The sequence below is a fragment of the Tupaia chinensis genome, unplaced genomic scaffold (genome assembly GCF_000334495.1).
Source record: "Tupaia chinensis unplaced genomic scaffold, TupChi_1.0 Scaffold000394_1, whole genome shotgun sequence".
In the NCBI taxonomy this organism is placed as follows: Eukaryota; Metazoa; Chordata; class Mammalia; order Scandentia; family Tupaiidae; genus Tupaia; species Tupaia belangeri.
This window is the reverse complement of record NW_006159896.1, coordinates 1,977,225-2,000,638: the sequence shown is the minus strand read 5'-3', so window position 1 is coordinate 2,000,638 and position 23,414 is coordinate 1,977,225. Positions and strand designations below refer to the sequence as shown.

At 55.5% G+C, this 23,414-nt stretch overlaps 3 protein-coding genes across 7 annotated transcripts in view; 1 reads left to right on the top strand and 2 right to left on the bottom strand.

The window, feature by feature from the left end:
- The window catches only part of TTC16 (tetratricopeptide repeat domain 16), a 25,397-nt gene extending 10,502 nt beyond the window's left edge, over positions 1–14,895 (top strand). Inside the window, 11 exon segments of the mRNA XM_006154075.3 lie at positions 3,816–3,916; positions 4,003–4,132; positions 6,567–6,781; positions 7,403–7,647; positions 8,146–8,287; positions 9,393–9,558; positions 10,870–10,976; positions 11,108–11,318; positions 11,766–11,850; positions 12,905–13,548; positions 14,667–14,895. Coding sequence (XP_006154137.1) covers positions 3,816–3,916; positions 4,003–4,132; positions 6,567–6,781; positions 7,403–7,647; positions 8,146–8,287; positions 9,393–9,558; positions 10,870–10,976; positions 11,108–11,318; positions 11,766–11,850; positions 12,905–13,548; positions 14,667–14,804 — 2,184 coding nt within the window. The 3' untranslated portion in view covers positions 14,805–14,895.
- Positions 14,896–14,984: 89 nt separating this feature from the next.
- TOR2A (torsin family 2 member A) lies at positions 14,985–18,667 on the bottom strand. Of its 3 annotated transcripts, XM_006154072.3 has the most exons (5): positions 18,444–18,659; positions 17,582–17,847; positions 16,690–16,865; positions 15,966–16,093; positions 14,985–15,740 (listed from the first exon to the last, which is right to left on the bottom strand). In XM_006154072.3, exons 1-5 carry the CDS (start codon positions 18,592–18,594, stop codon positions 15,496–15,498), a joined length of 966 nt encoding a protein of 321 aa, XP_006154134.1. In that variant the 5' UTR covers positions 18,595–18,659; the 3' UTR covers positions 14,985–15,495. The 3 variants fall into 3 exon arrangements, 2 of the variants coding, with proteins under 2 accessions (XP_006154134.1, XP_006154136.1); XM_006154074.3 differs by lacking the exon at positions 15,966–16,093 and having other exon boundaries at positions 15,605–15,740; positions 18,444–18,664; XR_003550308.1 differs by lacking the exons at positions 14,985–15,740; positions 17,582–17,847 and having other exon boundaries at positions 18,444–18,667.
- Positions 18,668–20,945: 2,278 nt separating this feature from the next.
- The window catches only part of SH2D3C (SH2 domain containing 3C), a 39,075-nt gene continuing 36,606 nt past the window's right edge, over positions 20,946–23,414 (bottom strand). For 2 of the 3 annotated variants that reach the window (XM_014590008.2, XM_014590009.2), the window contains 3 exons: positions 23,222–23,333; positions 22,639–22,845; positions 20,946–21,547 (listed from right to left, as the gene is read on the bottom strand). In XM_014590008.2, coding sequence (XP_014445494.1) covers positions 21,372–21,547; positions 22,639–22,845; positions 23,222–23,333 — 495 coding nt within the window. In that variant the 3' untranslated portion in view covers positions 20,946–21,371. The remainder of the gene's footprint in view (positions 21,548–22,638; positions 22,846–23,221; positions 23,334–23,414) is intronic. The other variant, XM_006154070.3, reaches the window with a different exon arrangement.

The window sequence follows — 23,414 nt, the reverse complement described above, 5'->3', positions numbered from 1 at the left end:
AAAAAACTATTAAGAGAAATTTCCTTAAGACTTAAAGCCAGGGGGCCAGCAGGTGGCGTGATGGTTAAGGCACTAGACACTCCCACATGGCTGACCATGGTTCAAGTCGCAGATCTGGTGGCTTGCTTTCTTGCTTCCTCTCTCTCTCTCTCTCTGATCAAATTAAAAATAAATTAATGAATAAATAAAATAAATAATTCTTTTTTTTGAGAGATTTTTGCTATAGGGTGCGTGCATTCACCAGTCAGAAAGAGACAGAGAGACAGAGAGCGAGAAATCACCCCCCAGGGGGGTTGGCCACGCCGCAATTCCTTCTCCTCTCGGGATCTTGGGCACGCACGCACACGTGCCTGGCATGAGTTTTAAGCCACTGGGTCCAAGACGTGAACTGCGGTCGACTACGTGGGAGTCCAGTGACATAGCCATTACGCTAACTGCTGGTCCCAAAATTAAATAATTCTTTTTAAAAAATTAAAGCCAGGAAAAAGGTTAGGATTCAGTTTTCAGTTCAAATGCTAGGTAGATGAACCTATCAGCATTTGAAGAGAAGACAAAAATTCATAAATATGGAAATGAAAGCATCGAAGAAAATCAGTAACGTTTTAGTCTAAAGTAAAAAAATTCTGTTTCATTGGTTCAGACTCACGTAATTAATGTCTCTTCTGTTGAATTTGCAGTGTGGCTGAGGTCTGATTTTTCCATCTAAACTCTGGGAGTTAATGTTCAGCTCCAGACTCGTGCCTACCATTAGGCTGGCCATTCCCTTGGTTGTTTTCTGTACTCTTATTCCTGTGTGTCCAACTGTAGTTTTCCCAGTACAGCACTCCCTTCAGCACTTCTTCAAGAGCTGGTATGGCGTGGGTAAATTCTTTCAGGTTTTATTTATTTGAGAATGTTTTTGTCTTTTTTTCCCATCTGAGAGATAATCTTGCTAGGTATAATATTCTTGGTTGAAATTGTTTTTCACTTAACATTTTGAGTATATCTTCTCTTTCCTTGCTTGTATTGTTTCCGCTGCAAGGTCCAACATTAGTCTTGTGGGATAGCCTTTGAGAGTAACTTGACATTTCTCTTTTGCCAATTTTAGAATCTTGTCTCTGTCTGTGGTTTTGGTCAATCTGGCTATGATGTGCCTTGGGGAAGATCTTCTTGGTTGAGTCTGTGTGGGGTCCTTTGTATTTCTTGAGTCTGGGTATTTGAGTGCCGCTCTAGGTTCGGAAGGTTTTCTTCCAGGATTTTATGGAATAGATTATCAATGCCTTGATTTCTTCACCTTCTGGGATGCCGAATGTTTGGGTATTTAATGGTATCTGGTATTACTTGTATGTTACTCCCATATTTTTAAGTTATTTTCTCAGTCTTTTTGGTGAATTTTTCTAGGTCAGAGGTTCTATCTTCTACACCTGAGGTTCGATCTTCTGCATGATCTAATCTGCTTTTGATATTTGCAATGGAAGTTTTTATTTCCTGTATTAGAGCCTTTATCTCTAACAATCCCGTTTGATTCCTTTATTTTTATGATGTGTGTCTCCTCCTTCAGATCGTGCAAGACCTTCCTCACCTCCTGGAACCCGGTGTTTCTTTTCTCCTGCATCTTCTGGAGTTCATTGTCTCTATTCTCCTGCATCTCTGTTAGCTTTGTCACTATGAATATTTTAAATGCTTTTATCTGACATTTCCATGAGTTCCCTTAAATTCTTTGTGGAGGAAGAGGTGTTATTCTTCTCCATTAGAGGAAAAATATTTTCTTGGTTTCTCATATTTCTTGTGTCTCTGTGGTGGTGTCTGGTGGTCTAATGGATTATATGTTTTTTCCTGTTTTTTGGAGTTAAACCTTAGCATTCAGGGGAATGCAGGAGGTGACTGTAGTCTGTAAACAGTACTGTTTTGCTCCCTTTGTACAGCCGATTCAATGAAAATTGAGGGTTAATCGAACCCTAAAAGTATTAAGCTATTTGGCTGCTGAGCATCTTGCTAGACTTGTCTAGAAAATCAGTGTGTGGAGGCTGAGCAGAAAAGTGAGAAAGGTAAAAAGAAAAGAAAAAGGAATAGAAAAAAAGAAGAGGGGAAAAAAAGACAAAAACAATACAAAAAAGAAAAAATTTTTGTTTTCAAAAAACAAAAACTGCACGGCAAATGGGGCCACTTAGAACTCATAGATGGTAGGACCAGCAGTTAGTGTGGTGGGTGTGTTGCTGGATTCCCATGTAGTCAACCGTGGTTCGAGTCCCAGACCTGGTGGCTTGAACTCACGCTGGGCATTGTGCGTGCGTGCCCAAGATCCTGAGAGGAGAATGGAGGAGAAGGGATTGTGGCATGGCATCCCCCCTGGGGGGTGATTTCTCACTTTTGGTCTCTGTCTCTCTCTGTCCTTCGGAAGAGTGTCCACGCCCCGTTGCAAAAACCTCTCCATGGGGCTGGCAGGCGGTGCGGTGGATAAGGGCGCTGGATTCCCACTGGATTCCCGCTGGATTCCTGCAGGGTTCAAGTCCCGGACCTTGTGGCTTGCTTTCTCACTTTCCCTTTCTCTCTCTCTCTGGTGGTCAAATAAAAAATAATAATAATAACAAATGGAATTAAATAAATAAATCAATAAATAAAACCTCTCCCCCAAAAAGAACTCATAGATGGCTGCTGATTGGCTTATCTGATGGGCGCAGGGGGAAAGGTAAGAATTAGAAAGACGAAAGAGCGGCAGAGAGCAAAGATTAACATTTTTTAATTACATATATATAGGCGTGTGTGTGTGTATAGAGAGAGAGAAGAGAATGAGTGGGGTGCTCTGACCTGGCTCCTGGCTAGACCTGGGGAGCAGGAGGGTGAAGTCTGGGCAGAGGGTCTTCAGTGGTCGAAATCCTTATTTTTTTAATAATTATTTTATTTAAGTTTTTATTTATTTATTTATTTACTTTTGAGCAGAGAGGGACAGAGCGAGAGGGAGAGAGAAAGTGAGAAAGCAAGTCGCCAGGTCCGGGACTCGAACCTCAGTCGGCCACGTGGGAGTCCAGTGCCGTTAACCATCACACCACTTGCTGGCCCCCCATTATTATTATTTTCTAAAATTTGACCAGAGAAAGTCAGAGAGAGAGAAAGAAAGGTAAGGTAAGAAAGCACACTGCCAGGTCTGGGTCTCACACTGCAGTCAGCCACGTGGGAGTTCAGTGCCCTAACCACCACGCCACCTGCTGGCCCCAAAACGACTCAATCCTTAAAAGAAACATTCAGGTCGGGGCTGGCAGATGGCATGGTGGTTAAGGGCACTGGACTCCCACATGGCCGATTGTGGTTTGAGTCCCGGACCTGGTGGCTGGCTTTCTCATTCTCTCTCTCTCTCTCTATTCCTCTCTGGTCAAATTAAAAATAAAATAATTCTTTAAAAATTAAAAAAATGAAACATTCAAGGCACTCATACCACATGTTTGTCTGTCTGTTGGGGACCTATGTCCTGCACTGCCATTTCCTGTGTGATCTTGGGGAAGCCACTTCACCTCTCTGAGCCTCAGTTTCTTCATCCAAAAGGGGGATGGGGAGGGCTGGAGCGCTGGCCCAGGGTGCACCTGTTCTGTTAGTGCTGCTGTTCTCGTCTGCCACCAGGGTCCCTGTCTCTCTCGGTCTCTGTCTCTGTTGCTCTCTCAGCTGTGCATTTCCTGCTGTTTCTTGCCATCTCTTCCCAGCTCTGTCGTTCTCCCATCGCTGTCTCAGACTCTCTCCCATATCTAAAAGGCTCTGTTTCTGTCTTGCACCGCTCTCCCCTTTGCCCCAGTGCAGCCCCCTGTCACCGAGGAGTGCAGAACTAACTGTCCCCTGTGTCCCAGGGCCAGTACCTGTTGGAGCATTGCGAATTCATGGAAGCCCTGAAAATCTTCTCCCAAGCTGCCGAGCTCCAGCCCGAGAACCCCAGTTTTCGGTACCGATGGTGAGTGTGGTACCCCTCCAGCCCTGAGAGCCCCTTCCTGCCACCCCGCTGGCAGACAGGGAGCACTGTTTGCCCTCTGCCCACAGCATGGCCTGTCTCCTGGCCCTCAGACGGCATCACGACTGCTTGTCACTCGTCACTAAGGAGATTAAGGGGGGCACAGTCAACGCCGACATCTACATCCTCCGAGCCAGGCTCTACAACTTCTTCCAGAAGGTAGAGAAAGAAGGTGCACCCCCCCGAGGGCCCCCAGTGCACCCCGAGACTACAGGAGGAGACAGAGCTGTCAGCTCAGAAGTCACACCTCCGCAGTGCCGTGGGCGCTGTCCTCTCAGGGCAGAGACCCTGCCTGGGCCCCGACCACTGGCCTACCCAGTCAGGTAGCTGGTCTTCGCTCAGTTCTGGCTCTGTGCCAGGACTCACTGAGCCCTGTGGAAACCACAAGGTGAGGGACCCAGGTCACCCTGTGCTGATGGAACTCGCAGCCTGGGGGAGACGGCCCTGAGCAGATGGTCTCCCCACAGTCCAGGGAGACCCATTCTCCTCCCCCCCCTTCATGCTTCTCTTCTTCCTCTCTCCCTCTCCTCCTTCCCCTCCTTCCCCTCTTTCTTTCCTGTTCACCTCTTTCTTTTTTTCAGTTTTGCCATAGGGTACATGTGCATGCCTTTGCCAGGGAGAGACAGAGAAGGAAAGTGAGAAGTCAACCCCGGTGGGGATGGCCACACCGAGTCCCTTCTCCTCCATTCTCCTCTTGGGATTTGGGGCACGCATGCACACGCGCCCGGCGTGATTCTCAAACTGCTGGGCCCTGGCCTGGCGCAGCTCGTCATGCGGGATCCAGCACCCTAACCTCTGCGCTGCCCGCTGGCCCTGCTCAAACATTCACCAAGCACTCCCCTCCCCACCACTCAGGGACTGGGCACAGCAGCACAGTACTGGATGACTTGAGGGCAAGCGAGTTGGGGTCGAATGGAGGAAGCAGGGAGGGGGGACAAGGGAGTTTGGGTCTGGTGGAGGAAGTGAGGCATGGAGGGTCAGGAGAAGAGCTGGAGTTGGGGAGGATGCTGGCAGGGCAGAGGGGGCTGCAAGTATGAGAGGGCATTGAGGGCCCAGGTCTTCCAGGCCTCAGAAGGGGGCTCCCTGGGGTCACAGGCTTTAGAAGGACCCTTCAGGCTGCCCTGGGAGTGTGGGTTGGAGGGGGCAGGACTGGAGGCCACAAGGCAGGGAGGCTGGGAGGAGGCTGGGCACCATGCCGTGGGAGAGGACACACACAGTGGGAAGGGAAGCCGGCCCCAAGGCGGCAAGGAGTGGGTAAGTTCCACTGCCCTTCCGCAGTCAGCTCCAGAGTGTGGCTGGGGCTGGCTGTGGGAGAAGGGTCCAGAGGGGGGTGCCCGGCTCTGGCTCCCAGTGGAAGAAAGAGGGTCGGGTGGGGCAGTTCTCCCCAGTTCTCGCCAGGTTAGGGGGCTGGAAAGATGAGCCTGCAACCTGCAGGGAGGGGCCGGGACTTCTCTCGCTGTCCCCAAGGGGCTGGGCTTCGGAGCCCTGCAGAGGTGCAGTGGCAGGGTCCCCGAAGGGCTGGGGACCTGCGTTGGTATTGGCACTGACGGGCGCCCCTCAGCCCCTGCTGGGCATGTTCATCTTCCAGGCTCACAGTAGCCCTTAAGGTCAATGCAGGCCCCTGTCCTCTTTCATGGTGACCTGCCTGGGGTCAGACAGCCAGTTTTTCAGTGGCGCTGCCCATGAGCCCAAGACCACCTACTCCCAAGCCCTGCTCCTAGCTTCTCCCATTTCCCCTCCTGATTTCCACTCACACCTGCTGTCCATGTTGTCCTGTTCACCCTCCAACTCACCACCCTACAGGACACAGGGTGTTTGCTAACACTGTTTGTTGACTGACTGATTGACCTGCACGTCAGTGGAAAGTATTTGCCCGGGGATGTTTTCGGCACACACCCAGGTCTCAATCTGTTTGTGGTCAGAGCTATCCTAGACATAAAGGTTGGAGGTGCAAGAGGGGTCACAGGGGAGGAGACCACAGTCACAGGAGCTGCCCTCCCCTCCCTCGGAGCAGGCTCACAGGCCCTTCAAGGCAGCAGTATCAACAGAAACCACCACAGCCAGCCTGGTACACTGACGTCGCATCTGCAAAGTGGCCAGCAGGGCTAGAACCTGAGATGGGATTTTCCCCCAATGCTCTCTGCCTCCTTCCAAGGGCAGAAAAGGTGGAATAGCAATGTGGGGGGCCCAGAGAAGAGATGGTTTAATGCCAGCCTGCCCACAGGAAAAACTCTACAGGGGACCAGCAGTTGGTGTAACAGTTATGTTGCTGGACTCGCACGTAGTCGACCGCAGTTCAAGTCCTAGACCCAGTGGCTTAAAACTCACGCCGGGCACATGTGCTTGCATGTACAAAATCCTAAAAAAGGAGAATGGAGGAAAAGGGATTATGATGTGCTCATCCCCTCTGGGCAGTAATTTCTTGCTTTCTGTCTCTCTGGCAAGCACATGCGCCCTATAGCAAAAAACTTCAAAACACACACACACACACACAAAGGCCCCTACAGACCTGGAGCCTGCTCTCCCTGCCCCCTTGGGCATAGTAGGGCTTGCGTGATGGCCTGCACCCCGATGCCACCCCGATCCCTTGCAGCCTGACCTCTGCTACCAAGACCTGCATAGCGCCTTGCTGTGGGATCCCAAGCATCCACAGGCCAGGGTGCTGCTCAAGACGATGGTGGAGCAGTCCCAGCAGGCGCACCGGGAGGCCGGGGCCCTGGCCGTGCAGGGCAAGCTGCAGCTCGCGCTGCAGCGCATCAACTGCGCCATCGAGAACAACCCTCTGGACCCCAACCTCTTCCTCTTCCGGTATGGTGGGGCAGGGCTGGCCTTGGGGTGCTGGTCCTGCCCTACCTGGCTTGCTGGGTGGTCTAGGGAGCCTCAACCTTCTGCAAGCCAGTTTCCTCCCCCATCTAACCTCTAAGAGCCCCTTTGCCTCCTGGTGGGGTCAGGACCTCACAGACGTGGTCTTGGTTACTGCTCGGTTACTGCTCCTGAATGAGGGGCAGGCAGCAGCTTCCAGCTGACCAAGAACCGCAGGCCTGCTACACAGTGCATGCCTGGAGGCTCAGCCCAGCTCAGCGCGTGAGACAGATTCGAATGCAGCCCCCTGAGGACTTCACGTGATTCAGGCCATTTAACCTCCCGGACCCTGGCTTTTCTCAGTGTGGGTTAAAAGCCTTAATGGAGAGTGGCTCACAAAAAGAGAGAGAAGCTACTTTTGAAAAAAAAAAAAATGACCAGTGATGAGCAAGTTGAGCAGTGATTCACAGCCAACCCCCATGACAGACCTGGGGCAGGAGGTGGTCCCCGACGTTTCCTGGGTCAGAAGACCCAGAGTGGCCAGTGACTTACACAGACGCTCACTGGTGGAGGGTGCACCTTGGCCCTCATGTTCCTCCCTGCCATCCACCATACCCTCCCCAATAGGGGCACCATGTACCGCCGACTCCAGGAGTTCGACAGCGCGGTGGAGGACTTCTTGAAGGCGCTGGACATGATGAGCGACAGCCAGGAGGACATGGTGCAGCAGGCCCAGCGGCAGCTGCTGCTGGCCTACAACGACTTCGCTGTGCACTGCTACACACAGGGCGCCTATCAGGAGGGCGTGCTGCTGCTCAACAAGGCCCTCAAGGACGAGCAGCGGGAGAAGGGCCTCTACATCAACCGGGGTGGTGAGAGGGGCCAGCCAGGGGCTGCGGGGCGCCTCCCAGCTCTAAGGCCCGCTAGCACCTGAGGCCCGGAGGGAGGGAGGATGGGAGGGAGGAAGCACGGGAAAGGGGACATTCGAGTGTCCCAGGACCCACAGGAGATGCTGCCTTAGACACCCTGCAGTTTCCATAAAACGCTGAGAATCAGAGGGCCGGCAGGTGGCTCGGTGGCTGGTGCGCTGGACTCCCACATGACTGGCCACGGAGTCAGACCTGGCAGCTCACTTTCTCACTTTCCCTTTCTCTCTGATCAAATTTAAAAATAATATATATATATATATTCTAATGCTAATTATCAGGCAGCTGGAACTGTGCCCAGACACAGAGAACTGTAGGGGAGCCTGATGGCCTGTGGGCATTAGTCCACCAGTTTCAGGTCTCTCCACGGGGCTGGTTGCACTCCTGGGCGCTGGGATTTGGGAGCCCACTCAGCACCCCCTTTCCCCTGCCTCTGGGGCCTAGATTGCTTCTTCCAGCTGGGCAACCTGGCTTTTGCCGAGGCGGACTACCAGCAGGCGCTGGCGCTGAGCCCGCGGGACGAGGGCGCACACACGCGCATGGGCCTGCTGCAGGAGAAGATGGGCTTCTGCGAGCACAAGCGCAGGTGCGCGGGCTGCGTCTCCGCGGTGGGCGGGGCAGGGCTGGGGGCGTGGCCGGGGCTGCCAGGGGCGGGGTCTGGCAGGAAGACACCTGCCAGGATCTGGGGATCGGGATGAGCCTCCTCTCCCATGATGTCTCCTAAATTCCGATTTACTTTTTAAGTCTTCCTAAAAAGCCTTCACGTTTTCTGATTATTACTGTAATTACGCTTTCATGAAAAGTTTAAATGTTCAGTAATCTATGACTCTGAACGTGAGTCATTCCAATACCTATTTTTGAGACTATTCGACACACATACGCATGTGCCTGGTGCGTTTTTCCAGTCGCAGGGTCTGGGCCTTGAATAGTCATTCCTCCATGTGGGATCCAGTCGCCTTAACTACCATGCCACCAGCTGGCCTCTCCCCTACCCCCAATTTTTTTTATTTTTTTGCTGTCAGAGTTCTTCATAGACTAAGAATGTTAGCTTAGGGCCAGCAGGTAGCATGAAGGTCAAGGTGGCTGGATCCCACGCGGCTGACTTTATGGATCAACTCCTGGACCCAGCGGCTTGAAAACTCACTCGATGTGTGCACATATGTGCCCAAAATCCCAAGAGGAATGTGCCCAAAATCCCAAGAGGAGAAGGGATTGTGGTGTGGCCATTTCCCCAGGGAATGATTTCTCATTTTCCCCCTCTCTCTCGGCCTCTCTCCAGTGAATGCACATAACCTATAGCAAAAATGTAAATAAATAAATAAAAATTTTTAAAAAGGAATATTGGCTTATTGTCTGCTACATGTGGCAAAACATATTTTCCCTAAATACTGCTTTTCTTCAAGCTGTTTTTGCTACTTGAGATTTACTTGTACTCAAATTAATTTTTTCATTTTTGGCTGCCAGGCGTAGGCATTCTCTACCCCAAGATGATAGGGGTTGCACACCATCTGCGTGTCTGGTCCATCGGAGCACAGCTGGTAGAAGGGGCGGAGAGGGACAATGGGGTGGGGGGAGACCAGCCCTGGTTTTCTCCAGCTCCTCAGTGGGGCCCAGGTGCTGTGACCCCCCCCACACACACACACACACAGTGGCCCCACTCACAGCAGCCTGGGGCCCTCTGCGTCCTGCAGGCAGTTCCAGAAGGCAGAGAGCCACTTCTCCGTGGCCATCCAGCACAACCCCCAGAAGGCCCAGTACTACCTGCACCGGGCCAGGAACCGACAGCTCCTGCAGGACACTTCTGGAGCCCGACAGGATGTCGCCACCGTCCTGCTCCTCAACCCCAACCAACCAAAGGTGGGTTCCTGCTAGGCCAGGAGGGCAGGCCCAGAGTCGATACCCTCAGCCCTGAAAGACCCTCCATCCCTGAAGGAAGTCCGCTTTGATAACAGTAAGAGTTGCCGGTGCTGAGCCTTTACCACATCGGCCAGGTCGGCTCCCACCACTCCACCTGGCCCCACCCCCAGGCTAGCATTATCATCACCCCATACACAGACCACAGACAGGAGGGCGAGACTCAGAGGAGGCAGTTCCCTTGCCCCAGGCCCATAGCTTAGAGACCCGAGCTGTCTGGCTCCAGAACCCATCGCTGGACTCCTCCAGACTTCAGTGTCCTGCAGGAATAATCCCTTTCTCAGGGTCTCCTGCTAGTCCTGGTTAAAGGCTCTTTAAAACATGCTTAAAAACAACAATCCAGGGACCAGTAGGTGGCTTAATGGTTATGTCGCTGGACTCCCACATAGTTGACCATGGTTCAAGTCCCAGACCCAGCAGCTTAAACTCATGCTGGGCATGTGCGTGCCCAAGACCCTAAGAGGAGAATGGAGAAGGGACTGCAGTGTGGCCAATCCCTTGGGAGGTGATTCTTGCTTTCTGTCTTTCCAGTGAGCACACGTGCCCTATAGCAAACATCTAATTTAAAAAAAAAAATGTGGCCAGCTGATGGTGTGGTGGTTATGGTGCTGGATTCCCACAGGCTGTGCAGTTCAAGTCCCTGACTCGGTAGCTTGAAAAACACACTGGGGGGACCAGCAGTTAGCGTAATGGCTATGTTGCTTGGCTCCCATGTAGTCGACCATGGTTCGAGTCCCGGAAATGCTGGCTTAAACTCACGCCGGGCGCGTGTGCGTGCGTGCCCAAGATCCCGAGAGGAGAATGGAGGAGAAGGGATTGCCGTGGGGCCATCCCCCCCAGGGGGTGATTTCTCGCTTTCTGTCTCTCTGTCCCTCTCTGTCTTTCTGGCGAGCGCATCCACCCCATAGCAAAAACCTCTCTTAAAAAAAAAGAAAGAAGAAGAAAAAGAAAAACACCTGGGTGTGTGTGTACATGTGCCCAGAATCCATGGAGAAGGAGTTGTGGCAGGGCCATCCCCCCGCACGGTGCACAGTGCTTTCTCATTTTCCCTCCCTCTCTGGCAAGCACATATGCCCTATAGCGAAGAAAAAATAACTAAAAAAGACGACCTAGCCAGCCCTCCTGATCGGGGAGTGCAGGAACAGTCGAGAATCCTTCCTCCCGGCCCTGGGGAGGCTGAGAGGACCCAGACAGCTCCCTGCCTCCCACCCCTGTGCGGCCTACACCCGGCTCAGGTCGCCCTTTGCTTGGCAGCTGTTCATGCTGATGACGACCCTCTTCCCGGGCATGTCGGTGGAGGAGGTGCTTGGCAGCCAGGTGGCCCACTTGGCCAGGCTGCAGCTGCAGCGGCCTGTGGGGCGGTCAGCAGCCCACAGGACCTTGTGGGGTAAGCTTCAGGAGTGGCCGTAGGCTGGCGGGGAGCAACTGGGTTCAAGGCTCCTCTGGCCCAGGCTGCCTCCCTGTGCCACTGTCTGGTTCCAGAGGAGGGCAGGCTGAGTCAAGGAGGCTGACCCCCACCCTGGGCCGGTGGCAGGCTGCTCAGGGAACGGGAGTTAGAGCGCCAGAAGGCTCGGGACCTACAGCTCTCCTGGAGCCTGGAAGAGCCTTTGCTTGAGACAGTTGAAGAGGCCACCCCCCAGATCCTTTGGATGAAACGAGAAAGCTCAAAAGAAGAGGACCTTGAGGAGGAAGAGGAGGAAAAGGTGAGTGGGCACAAGCCAGGGCAGAGGTGGCTGGCACTGAGAGTCCAGCAGACCTGGATCCAAAGCCCAGTGGCCCTGGGCAGCTTGCTTAGTACTGGGAGCTTTGATTTCCTGGCTGGTCCCTGCATGCCCCCGCCCCCACCACATACTGGGAGACGGAAGTGGCACCCGAGTTTACACGCTTGAACTAATTTCCATTTCGCGTGTGGGAAACCGAGGCCCGACAGCAGGCATGTGCGACGGCACCACGCTTATCTAGCCTAGTCACCCCCTTCTTGCCAGTCTTAGCTTCTCCGTGTCCCCACCCACCCTAACCTGGTACCTCCGGGGAGCTCTGAGCTCAGGACGAACGCTCATGAAGGGCCCCAGGGCCAGTGGGCCTCCTGGCTGTGGCCGCTGGGCCAGGGGCTCTCACAGCTGTGCCTGGCTGGCCTCTCCCTGCTGCAGGAGAACCTGGAGCTCAGCCCCGACCGGATGACCTCCCTGTCCGACAGCTACCCCGACCACACCTCCTCGGGCTCCACCTTAGGCTGTAAGTCCTGGGGCTCCTGCCAGGCCCACGTGAACCAAGGCAGCAGAGTGGTGGTGACAGGGCGGGGGTCAGAAACTCCCTGGCCCTGGTGTGGCCTTGGGTAAGTGACTCTGAGTGGAGTGATGACCCCAGAGCTGCAGGCGCTGATGCCCCACAGGGACTGCACCACTGCCGCTGCTCCATCTTCGTCCCCTTCGGACCGGCCTTTGCTCTGCCCCTCAGCCTGCCCCTGGAATAAGCCCACAAACCCAGTGTGTGGTCAAGAGGCTTTACCCCAACCCCCCCAGGCACCAACATGGAGGGACAAAAGTAGAACACCTGGGAAGGCTGGGCCCCCCAGAACCCTGAGCACCGGCCAAGCAGTCCTGCTGGGAGGACCACGGCCGGGCCCAGGCCCCTCCCTTCCTCTCGGGGCACCTCGACAAATACATGGAGTGTTCTGGGGCCAGGACTGTGCCTGACCTGGTGCCAGGGATGAATGGCACAGGCCTCGCCCTGGGGAGTGGGCTCGAGGTCAGCTCTGAGGGAGAAGCAGGCGGGCACAGACCACCAGGAGACAGTGGGCGGGACAGTGACGGGAAGTCCAGAGGGCTGGGAGTGTATTTGGCCCCCTTTGGGGATCAAGGAGGGCTCCCAGGGCCTGAAGGGAGGTTAGAGGTCAGCCAAGGATGGGAGTGGGGTGCTGCTGGGAGGGGCTGGAGCCCTGCAGGGCACACAGGGTAAGGGACAGGCAGCAGAGTGGGCAGGGGCTGGGAAGTGGGCTGCAGGCACCCCCGATCTCACAGGGGCCAGGCTGCAGTGGAGACTGGGCTGGGAGGACAAGAAGCCTTCCCTTACTTAGGTCATGCATAGCCTCAGGGCTGTAGTGGGCTGCAGGCACCCCTGATCTCACAGGGGCCAGGCTGCAGTGGAGACTGGGCTGGGGTGACAAGAAGCCTTCCCTTACTTAGGTCATGCATAGCCTCAGGGCTGTAGTCGGGGTGGGGCCTGGAAGGCCCTTGCCTGGAGCAGTCTGGGGCAGGCGTGATGGGTGCCTTGGGCATGCCCTTCCCAGTCAGGATGACATCGACCTCAGAGATGGACACGTCCACCTCCAACCAGGACTACCAGAGCAGCCCGGCCACCGCTGCGCCGTCCTCCAGCTCCTCACCGCCCAAGTCTCAGTCCTCAGACTCCGGGAGCAAGAGGGAAGACCGAAGCCTGAGCCATCGCCCCCTAAAAAAACAGGCTCCCCAGAGCCCCAGGCAGAAATCCTATAAGACTAAGGCCACCCGGCGCCACAGGAAAAGCCCTAGAGAGGCTGAGGCCACCCAGGGGCACAGGCAGAGCCCCAGAAAGACTGAGACCACTAGGGTTCGAAGCCAAAGCCTCAGTGAGACTGAGGCCACCCAGGATCAAAGCCAAAGCTCTAGAGAGATGGAGACCACCCAGGGCCACAGGCAGAGCCCCAGTGAAACTGAGGCCACCCAGGGTCAAAGTCAAAGTTCCAGCAAGAATGAGGCCTCAAGGCTGAGGCCCAGCAAGATCAAGGCCACTCAGAGCCCAAGTCGGAGGCTCAGAAAGGCCAAGGTTGCCCATGGCCAGAGCTGGAGACCCAGCAAGGCTGAGGCCACCCAGGGCCAGAGCTTGGCACTGCTCCGAAGTTCTAGCAAGACCAAGGCTTTTGCTGAACCAAGCTGGAGCCCCAGTAGGTCTGAGGTCACCCAGGCCCAGAGCCAAAGGCCCAGCAAGACTGAGATGATCCTGGGCCAGGGCCACAGGCCCAGCAAGACTGAAGCCACCCAGGGCCAGGGTCACAGGCCCAGCAAGACCGAGGCCACCCAGGGCCAGGGTCACAGGCCCAGCAAGACCGAGGCCACCCACGGGCAGGGTCACAGGCCCCCACCCAGGGCCAGGGTCACAGGCCCAGCAAGACGGAGGCCACCCAGGGTCAGGGTCACAGGCCCAGCAAGACTGAGGCCACCCAGGGTCAGGGTCACAGGCCCAGCAAGACCGAGGCCACCCACGGGCAGGGTCACAGGCCCAGCAAGACTGAGGCCACCCAGGGTCAGGGTCACAGGCCCAGCAAGACTGAAGCCACCCATGGGCAGGGTCACAGGCCCAGTGAGACTGAGGCCACCCATAGCCAGAGTCACAGGCCCAGTGAGACTGGGGCCACCCAAGGCCAGAGCCATAGACCCAGTGAAGTTGAGGGTCCACAGGGCCAGAGCCATAGGGCCAGGGAGGCCAAGGATGCCCAGGGCCAGAGCCACAGAGCCAGGGAGGCCAAGGATGTCCAGGACCAGAGCCACAAGGTCAGTGAAGCTGAAGGTGTCCAGGGCCAGAGCCATAAGGCCAGTGAAGCTGAGGGTGCCCAAGGCCAGAGCTACAGGGCCAGGGAGGCTGAGGGTTCCCAAGGCCAGAGCCATAAGGCCAGAGAAGCCGAGGGTGCCCAGGGCCAGATCCACAGGACCGGGGAGGCCGAGGGTGCCCAGGGCCAGAGCCACAGGGCCGGGGAGGCCGAGGGTGCTCAGGGTCAGAGCCATAAGGCCAGAGAAGCCGAGGGTGCCCAGGGCCAGAGCCATAAAACTGGGGAGGCCGAGGATGCCCAGGCAGAGCCATAAGGGGCCAGACAGAGCCATAAGGCCCAGGGCCAGATCCACAGGACCGGGGAGGCCGAGGGTGCCCAGGGCCAGAGCCACAGGGTCGGGGAGGCCAAGGGCACCCAGGGCCAGAGTCATAATGCCGGTGAAGCTGAGGGTACCCAGGCCCAGAGCCATAAGACTGGGGAGGCCGAAAGTGCCCAGAGCCAGAGCCTCAAGGCTGGGGAGGCCGAGGGTGCCCAGGGCCAGAGCTGCAGGACCTGGAAGGCTGAGGGTGTCAAGGGCCAGAGCCAGCCCATGAGCTCAAGTTCTAGCAAGACTGAGGTCACCTGGGGACCAAGCCCAAGTATCAGCAAAACCCCAACCCCTTAGGGCCCAAGCCAGTGTCCTGAGAAAATCCAGACTGGCCAGGACCCCGGCTGGTCTGCAGCTCCCTAAGAGGCCCCTCACCCCTCACTTCCTGTTGGGGAGGGAGGGCTTCCGCCCCCACACACTGGCATGGAACAAAGCTGCCTCTTTCTGGAGCACTGGAAACCTCAGCCGACAAGCCACTGGCCCCACGGTTATGTTTATTATACTTGTTCTCTTTTACAAAATTAAAAACTTCTTAACCACACCCAACTGGCAGCTTGATTCCCTCCATGCACAGAAGGTGACGAGGCCCAGCCTGGCTTTGTGACACTGGGACATGGCGAGGGCAGGCGGTACCAGAGAAAGGGGCGAGGGTGACACACCAGGAGGGAGAGCAGCCCCGAGCCACAGTCCCTGAGTTACAGTTCACATTGAGAAGGCTCAGCTGGAGGGGAGGTTAAGGCTCAGTGAGGTCTTGGGGTGATCAGGAGTTTCCTTGGGGAAGGCAGCAAGAGCCACAGGGACCTTGGACTGGTGAAAGGGCCAGGGCCCCTCCCAGCCATCTGGCCCAGGTCTGGCCGATACCCTGCTTTGTCTTCCTCTTGAGCTCTGGCCCCACTCTCCAGGAGGCCGGGAACGGTCCATCTGGCAGAGCCCAGGCCTTTCCCACATGGCTGGTGGGTAGCAGAGGGCAAGAGTGCCACCCTGGGAGTCAGAGGAAGAAGGCGATTCGAGAGGCTACAGTCTTACAGCCGTTGGAGGAAAAGAGCTGCTCGGCCTCGGGGAAGAAGGTGGTGCTGTCCAGCACAGCCTGGACCACCTCATCCTCTGGCTCCAGGCCCAGCTGGGTCAGCTCGTTGAGCACGCAGTGCCGAACATGGTGCCGCTGGAGCGGGAGGAAGGGCACCACGGCGTCCAGGAGCTGCTCCTCCATGATGCCCGAGTGCCAGAAACCATCTGCAGGAAGGGCGTGGGGCAGGGGTGCTGAGGACATGGTGTCGGGGGAGAGCCGGGCCACACCCGAGCCTGGGGAGGCGTGACACTGCCCACTACTGCCTTATCGGCCACCTTCCAGAGTGGGCTCAGGGCAGTGTGCTCCCCTGGGTCACAGAGCGAGGCACCAAAGGCAGGGTGAGGACCTGGAGGACCTGGCCCTGGCGGACGGCCCCCAGCTGCACTCACGGTGTGGGTTGTCCTGCACAGCCTGGGAGATGACGGGCTGCAGCTCCTGCAAGCGGATCTCCTCGCGGTCCCGGCGGCTGCGCCACGCCTCCAGTGCCACCTGGTTGATCTGCTCGCCACCAGTATTGCTAAAGCCATGGGGAACCCAGCAGAGACTCAGATAGGGACCCGTGAGGCAGGCTTGGTCCCACTGCCCGGTGCCACCTAATAGGACCTGGGGACACAGCTCAGGCCTGGCAGGAGTCAGACCTGCCAGAAAGGTTCCCCATGTCCTGATCTCGTATCCACACCAGGACCCTGCCACTCACCTCCGCATGCTGTGCACTTTACGGTTTACAAAGCAGACAGTGTCCTGGCCTGGACTCAGGGCCTGAACATTGGCCCTGCTGCTCAGAAGAGACAGCGGCTCAGGGAGGTGAAATAACTTCGTTTAAGGAAACACAGCGAAGACTCGAAGCCAGGACTAGAGAACAAGAACTCTACTCCCGTTTTTCCCAGGCCCAGGTCCTGCTGGCCCTAACGGAGGAAAAACCCTTGCCCTGGCAAATCTTCCCCAGAGAAGCCACGAGCCCCAGCAAGGGCTGTGAGAACGTCAAAGGGGAAGTAAGCCGCCTTGAACAGAAGGGTCACTGGCAAGTGTGAGAGCCTTGGGGACCAGGTCCAGGGGGTAGCATTCTACAGGGAGCACAGGCCACCTGCACTGTGCCCCAAAGCAGGGCCCCACCTGATGAAGATGAAGATGGCTTTGCGATAGTTGGTACCGTACACGACCCAGGAGGAGCCCAGGAAGGGTCGCAGGACCTCCATCAGGCCTGGGGGTAACTTGTCCATTTCATCAAAAAGGAAGAGGGAGCGGCCGCAGGCAGTGAGGTTCCCCTGGACCCAGCTCTTGAGATCCTTCTGTGGGGGAGACACAGGAATTTGAGGATTCAAGGGAGCTGGAGATACTCCCCCAACTCCTTCCTGATCCAAGAATTAATGCCCTTTCTAGGGAGCTATGGTCTCCCAGAGTGCACCCCTTAACCAGACCGATGGTGAAACTGTGGCCCAGGGAGGGGCAGAGCCTTGCCCAAGGTCTCATAGTTGGCAGCAAGAGATCAGGGGCTCAAACTCAGGCCTCTGATCTACGGGGTCAGGGTGCCCTCCATGACACCCACTGCTTTCTATAAAAGGGGAGGGCTCCTTCCAGCGCCCTCCATCTTCCCGACGGCGCTGACAGCTACAACAGACCAGTCTAGAAAGCACCCTGCAATCAACAACGGTGCAGAGAGTGGTGTACCGAGGTCTTACTCTGGGCCACAATCTGGGGCTTAGTGGGGGAGATGCTAGCGCAGTCTGTCTTGCAAACAGAAGCACTCAAAAATAATAGCTACGATCAGATAATCCCAAGTCCCTCACAACAGCCCTAGCAGATGGGAACCATAACTGCTCCTGGGAATCGAAGAACTCGCAGCCAGGTAGAATGGCACCACCCCCAAGCTCTGTTCAGCATGGTGCGGGGGCTGAGGTTCCAGCTGGCTGTGTGGCCTGGAGCAAGGGGCTCCCGTCTTTGGGGTCAGCGCTCACCCTCTAGGGCCCACCACCCCACAGTGTGGTGCAGGCCCCCTCCAGCCTACCTTGTAGCGCTCAATGTGGCTGGGGTGGGGGAAGTGGATGACAGGGGAGAAGTGGTGCACATGAGGGCTGCTCAGGCCACCCTGGAAGAGGTAGCTAGCCAGCAGGGAGCTGACGTAGGACTTGCCAGTGCCGGTCCAGCCGTGCAGGGACAGCACCAGCGGCTTGGTAGGGGCCGGGTCCTGCACGAAGGCCCTTAGCACCTTCACCACTAGTGCCCTGGCCAGGTGCTGGCCTGCCAGGTGCTGGGCCAGGTCACACTCCAGACCTAGGGCCAGAAGAACAGCGTCAGCGCTGAGAACATCCCCACCTAGAGAAGTTCAAGGGGAAGTTACATCTGGAAGCTGGCCCAGGGAGCCTTGGGTTCCTGGAGTTGTCTGTGCACATGGCCTGGGGCTCTTGGGGCCGCTGGCTGCAGGAGCCACCCTCTGGTCGGACTTAGCTCAGTGGCGCCCCCACCAGGCGGTCCTACAGATAGCGCTCGGTCCTAAGTGAGTGGGAGCTATCAACAGGGTCTGATCCAGACCCCTACCCGGCCCAAGACAGGCTTTTCCCCGGATGGCCAGTCCACTCCAAGGAGCCCTAACACCCCGCAATGGGCCCTGCTGTCAAAGGCCTCCCTACATCCTGACGGACCCTGCTGGACCCTAATAGGTACCCCAAACCCTCGCCCCAGGTTAGTACCCCAGGCCCTCAGTTTCCCTCGACCGCAGGCCCACTGCTAGTCTACGGGTCCGAAACTCTGTGGGGCCCGCCCCTCGTTCTATCCCGCGAGTCCACGACTGCTCTGGCCTGGGCAAGCCGGGCTCCGAATACTCCCTGTCCTCCCCTCCGGTACCGGATCCAGGCTCTCCGGCTCCTCACCCTGCAAGTCGGGCCGGAAGTCACATTCGCAGAAGGCGCCAAAGTTGCAGCGCAGCGAAGGCAGGTCCCAGGTGGCGGCAGCGGCGGAAACCAGCCCGAGCAGCCCGATGAGCGAGCCCCAGGGCCGGCAGCCGCGCGTCACTGCAGCCATTCGGGTGAGGCCAGAGCTCGGTCTCGGCCCACCAACTGCCTCGCTTGAGAACTACATCTCCCTGCATGCACCGCTCAGCAGAAGCCACGCCCACCGCCTACAACTCCCGTCTCCCCTCTCGCCCGTCTCATAAACTTTCCCAGTAGTCCCACCTCCAGGGGGAGCCCGCGAACCGTCCAATCCGGGACGGCGGGCCGCGTTTCCATAGCCACGGTAACTAGGGGACCGTCGTAGTAGCTCAGCAAAAGTAAATAAAGGAGTCTGACCGCTAACGGTGACGTCACAATTTAGCGAAAACTTGTGCGGAACCTTACACCTTAAAAGCGCCTCTTCCACGCTCTTTTGTTCTTTTATGTAATAAGAGTGTTCACTAAAAGCGTTTGGCGAGCGCCTACTGTGTGCCTTTAGTGCCAGGTGGTTTATATATCTTATAATACGGTTTTAGTACCTGCCAGGCAGAGAATGGTGCTATTTCAGTGAGATACAGACACATAAGTGTTTGGGTTCAGAAAGTAATCAATAAATGGGGCCAGCGGGTGGCATTAAAGGTGCTGGACGCCCGTGGCTGACCACGGTTAGGGTCCCAGAGCTGGTGGCTTGCCTTCCCTTTCCCTTTCTTTCTCTGTCTCTCTCTGGTAAAATTAAAAAATAATAACAAATGGAATGAAATAAATAATTCAAAAAAAAGAAAGTAATCAATAAATTATCATTGACCATCCATTATGTGTGACACGAGGCTGTCCCTTTCTCAGAAGCTACTCTGTGCTTTATCCTAACACCGGTCCTAGAAGACAGGTTGTTATTGTCCCCACCTTTTTTTTTTAGGATTATTTATTGAATTTTATTTACCCTTATTTTTTTTTTTTTTATTTTACCAGAGTGAGAGAGAGGGAAAGTGAGAAAGCAAGCCACTAGGTCTAGGACTCGAACCACAGCCAGCCATGTGGGAGTCTGGTGCCTTAAGCACCACGCCACATGCCAGACCCCCATCTTTTCTTCTTTTGGAGAGGTTTTTGCTGTAAGGCGTATGCCCTCGCCAGAAAGACAGAGAGAGACAGAAAGCGAGAAATCACCCCCAGGGCGGGGATGGCCACGCCGCAATCCCTTCTCCTCCATTCTCCTCTCAGGATCTTCGGCACACACGCACACGTGCCCGGCGTATGAGTTTTAAGTCACCAGGTCCGGGACGCGAAACCGCAGTCGACTACATGGAAGTCCAGCAACATAGCCATTACGCTAACTGCTGGTCCCCCCATCTTTTCTTTTTAAGAATTATTTTTTATTTAACTTTATTTATTTTAATTTGACCAGAGAGGGGCAGAGTGAGAGAGAAAGAGAAAGGGAGAAAGCAAGCCACCAGGTTGGGACTCAAACCATGGTCAGCCATGTGGGAGTCCAGCGCCCTTTACCACACCACCTCCTGGCCCCTACTGTCCCCATTTATCGAGGAGGAATTTGGAACTGAAGAGGTTAAGCCTCGCGTCACCTGTGGCCTGGTGGTTAAGGGAGCCAGATCCCGCATGGCCAATTATAGTTCAAATCCTGGCCCTGGAGGCTTGTAAAACACCAGGCATGTGTGTATACTCCAAATGCCAACAGGAGGAAGACATGGAGAAGGGATTGCAGCGTGACCATGCCCCATTGAGGCTGCTTTCTGCCTCTCTCTCTTTCTCTCCCCCCCCACCCGTCTTTCTCTGGTGAGTGCAAGGGCCTTCTGGCAATTTAAAAAAAAAAAAAAAGGAGAGATTAAGTGTGTTATCCCAGGTCACCCAACTAGTAAACAATAGAACTAAAGCCAAGTCTGGCTCCTGCCAAAGATCTACAGCTACGCTGTACGTTGTCAATCTCTCTTGGTCAAAGGATTCTGAAGGCGAAACCAGCAGTTAGCGTAATGGCTATGTCGCTGGACTCCCATGTAGTCGACTGCGGTTCGCGTCCCGGACCCGGTGGCTTAAAACTCATGCAGGGCGCGTGTGCGTGCGTGCCCAAGATCCCCAGAGGAGAATGGAGGAGAAGGGATTGCGGCGTGACCATGCCCCCTGGGGGGTCATTTCTCACTTTCTGTCTGTCTGGCGAGCGCACATGCCCTATAGCAAAAACCTCTTCAAAAAAAAAAAGGATTCTGAAGGCAAAGGACTCTCACGTTTCAAACTCAGTGAACAGTCTTCCCGGTTCTCCAGCTTTGCCTGGAACCGTGTTGGTCTTCCACCACTGGAGTAAGGGAATCAAGAAAACTGCTGATAACCCACCTCAACCATTCACCACCCCACACCAGACCTACACACACACACACACACTGGCTTCTGAGAGAAAGGTGCTTTCTTCCACCTAGGACCCCTGTGAGACAGAAGAAAGAGTCATAAAAGTTTATTATATGAAAGAAAGAACATGGCTTCTGTACATCTATTTACAGAACAGACTTATTTACAGTAAGAGGGAGGCCTTGGTGTCGGTGGGAGCAGATTCCTGGAGGAGAGAGAGGAGGCGTGAGGAGCCTCCATGGCTCAAAAACAGGGAACCTTGGCAGGAAGGGAAGCAGCAGAAGCTGGTGGGAGGAACAGCGGTTGCTGTTCTTCCTGAAGGGAGACTTGCGAGCGTGGGGCGGTGGGGTGCAGTCCAGAATCCACGCAGGACCCTGGAGGTACAGAGGAGATCCTGGAGCTGAACCCAGAACATTCTCGGGCTGATCACAGTGTCCCTGGGGTGCTCTGGAGAAAAGTCCTTGTCCCTCTGCCCCCGATGATGCCCGAAGCTGCAGAGGCAAAAGGTCCCTGGCGTCACAGCTCGCTGGAGCGAACGGCAGGCTCCAGTTTGTGGGACAGGGCAGTGAGGACCTTGTCGAACTTCTCGTAGCGCCGGGCCTGGCTGCTGCTGGCGCCCTGGCTGCCCCAGAGCAGACGCATCTGGAACTCGGTGCTGAACACCTCCAGGAGCTCAGGCCGGGCCTGGAACCCTGCAAATGTGCGAGCACAGAATTAGGGGACAACCCTTCAGCTGGGGGGCTGGAGCTCTTCCCAGGACCCCACATCTTTCAGGGACCTGCCGTAGAGGCCTCCTCCCAGCTCTGCCAGGAATCCAATGAGGTTTGTTAACCAATGTGAGCAGTCTAGCACTTAATCTTTGCCCTCCTGTTTGCAACATATTGTTTTTAAGTGACCAGAGGTAAAATATTAATGCTAAGTTTTCTGGAGATCTTAGGTGATTTTCCTTTCTTTTCTTTTTTTTATTTTCTTTTTTTTTTTTTTTTTTTTTTTTTTTTTTTTTTTAGTCTTTGTTTTTTTTTTTTTTACACACATGGGACAATGGAGGAGAAGGGACTGTGATGTGGGCATCCCCCCAGGAGGTGACTCCTCACTTTCCCCTCTCTCTGTCTCCTTCTGTCTCTCTCCAGCAAGCATATATGCCCTATGGAAGGGGAAAAACAAACAAACAAACAAACAAAAATGAAGAAACAAATGAATAAAAAAACATAATTTTTTCTTTCTGAGAAACAAAAAGGTGCACACACCCTAGAATGTTCCCAGTATTTACCTCTGGGTAATTGTGGAGCATATTTTTAATCTTATTTTTGCTCAGCTATAATTTCCCATTTATCACCAGTGTGAATTTTTATGACTTAAATAACGCCTACAGAAGTAAAAGATAGACTGTCTGAAGCCACTTTCTCCCTTCCTTTCATGAGACGGAGTTCTACTTTCAACGAGACTGAGTTCCTTGAAGGCTGGACAGGTCTGTCTCAGTTCCAGGTCCCCAGGTGCATGCCTGGCAGACAACCTTGTAAAGTAGACCCGTAGGAGGTCCACTCCACAGAGGAGCACACTGAGGCCCAGGGACACTCAGGGGCACAGCCTAGGTGCTCCCTGAGCCATCCGTGTCCCCATCCTCATCTAAGACCTGCCTCAGACAGAGTGACTGCAGAGAGGGTTGAACAAAAGCAGCCAGGGCAGCAGGGCAGGGCAGGGGCTACAGGAATGTGAATGCCGGTGGAGAAGAGGGGAGTGGGGAGTCAGGTGGAGGGACCACAAGGCACAACTTGCCACTCACCTTGCAGTTTGACCTCGGCGTTGGTGTGGTACAGGCCTCCGTGGTGCGCCACCGTGCGGGCCGCTTCTAGGTGGGCCAACACCACCTCCACGCCATGCTCTGTGCTGCCCCAGGGCTCGGGGCCCTCGGCCGGGGCCGAGTCGCACTCCAGCAGAGTGATGAGTGGCAGTACGTGAGGAAAGGTCGTGTTGCTCAGTGGCGGGCCTTCTGCAGGGAGGAAGACAGCAGGTGCTCAGAAACCCTGGCAGGCCCCACCACCCCTGCAGTCCCAGAGATGAGGCTCGGGAGGGAAGGGGCACGCCTGAGGTCCCAGGGAGAGCCCTAGGGCTCCTGACTCCTGGGACAAACCCTTTTCCCACAGCTTTGGTATCCCACAGCTGAACCCACTACGGCCTTGGCCCAGACAAAGGCCGAGCCTGGACTTTGATGTGGCCTAAGGAGCTGCCAGGTGCAGAGAGCGAGTGCAGGGAGAAGAGGCCACAGAGCCCGGCTGCACTCTCATCATCATCCCCACTGCGAGAGTGTGCTAGTCCAGGGAGAGCCAGAACCTGCCCAAGGTCACTCAGCAAGGCAGGGCAGTTACCTTTGCCCTCATTGAGGCTTTTGAGGAACGGCTTGAGCTTCTTCTCATACAGGATGGCGCCCTCCGTGTGTCGCTGCCTCAGAGTCACCCATGTCTGCTCCAGCCGGGAAATCTGGGGAGATCGGACTGTGAGAGACCAGCCAGGCTGCTGGCCACAGGCTGGCCCGCCGAGGGGGGGGGGCGCAGCCGGGGG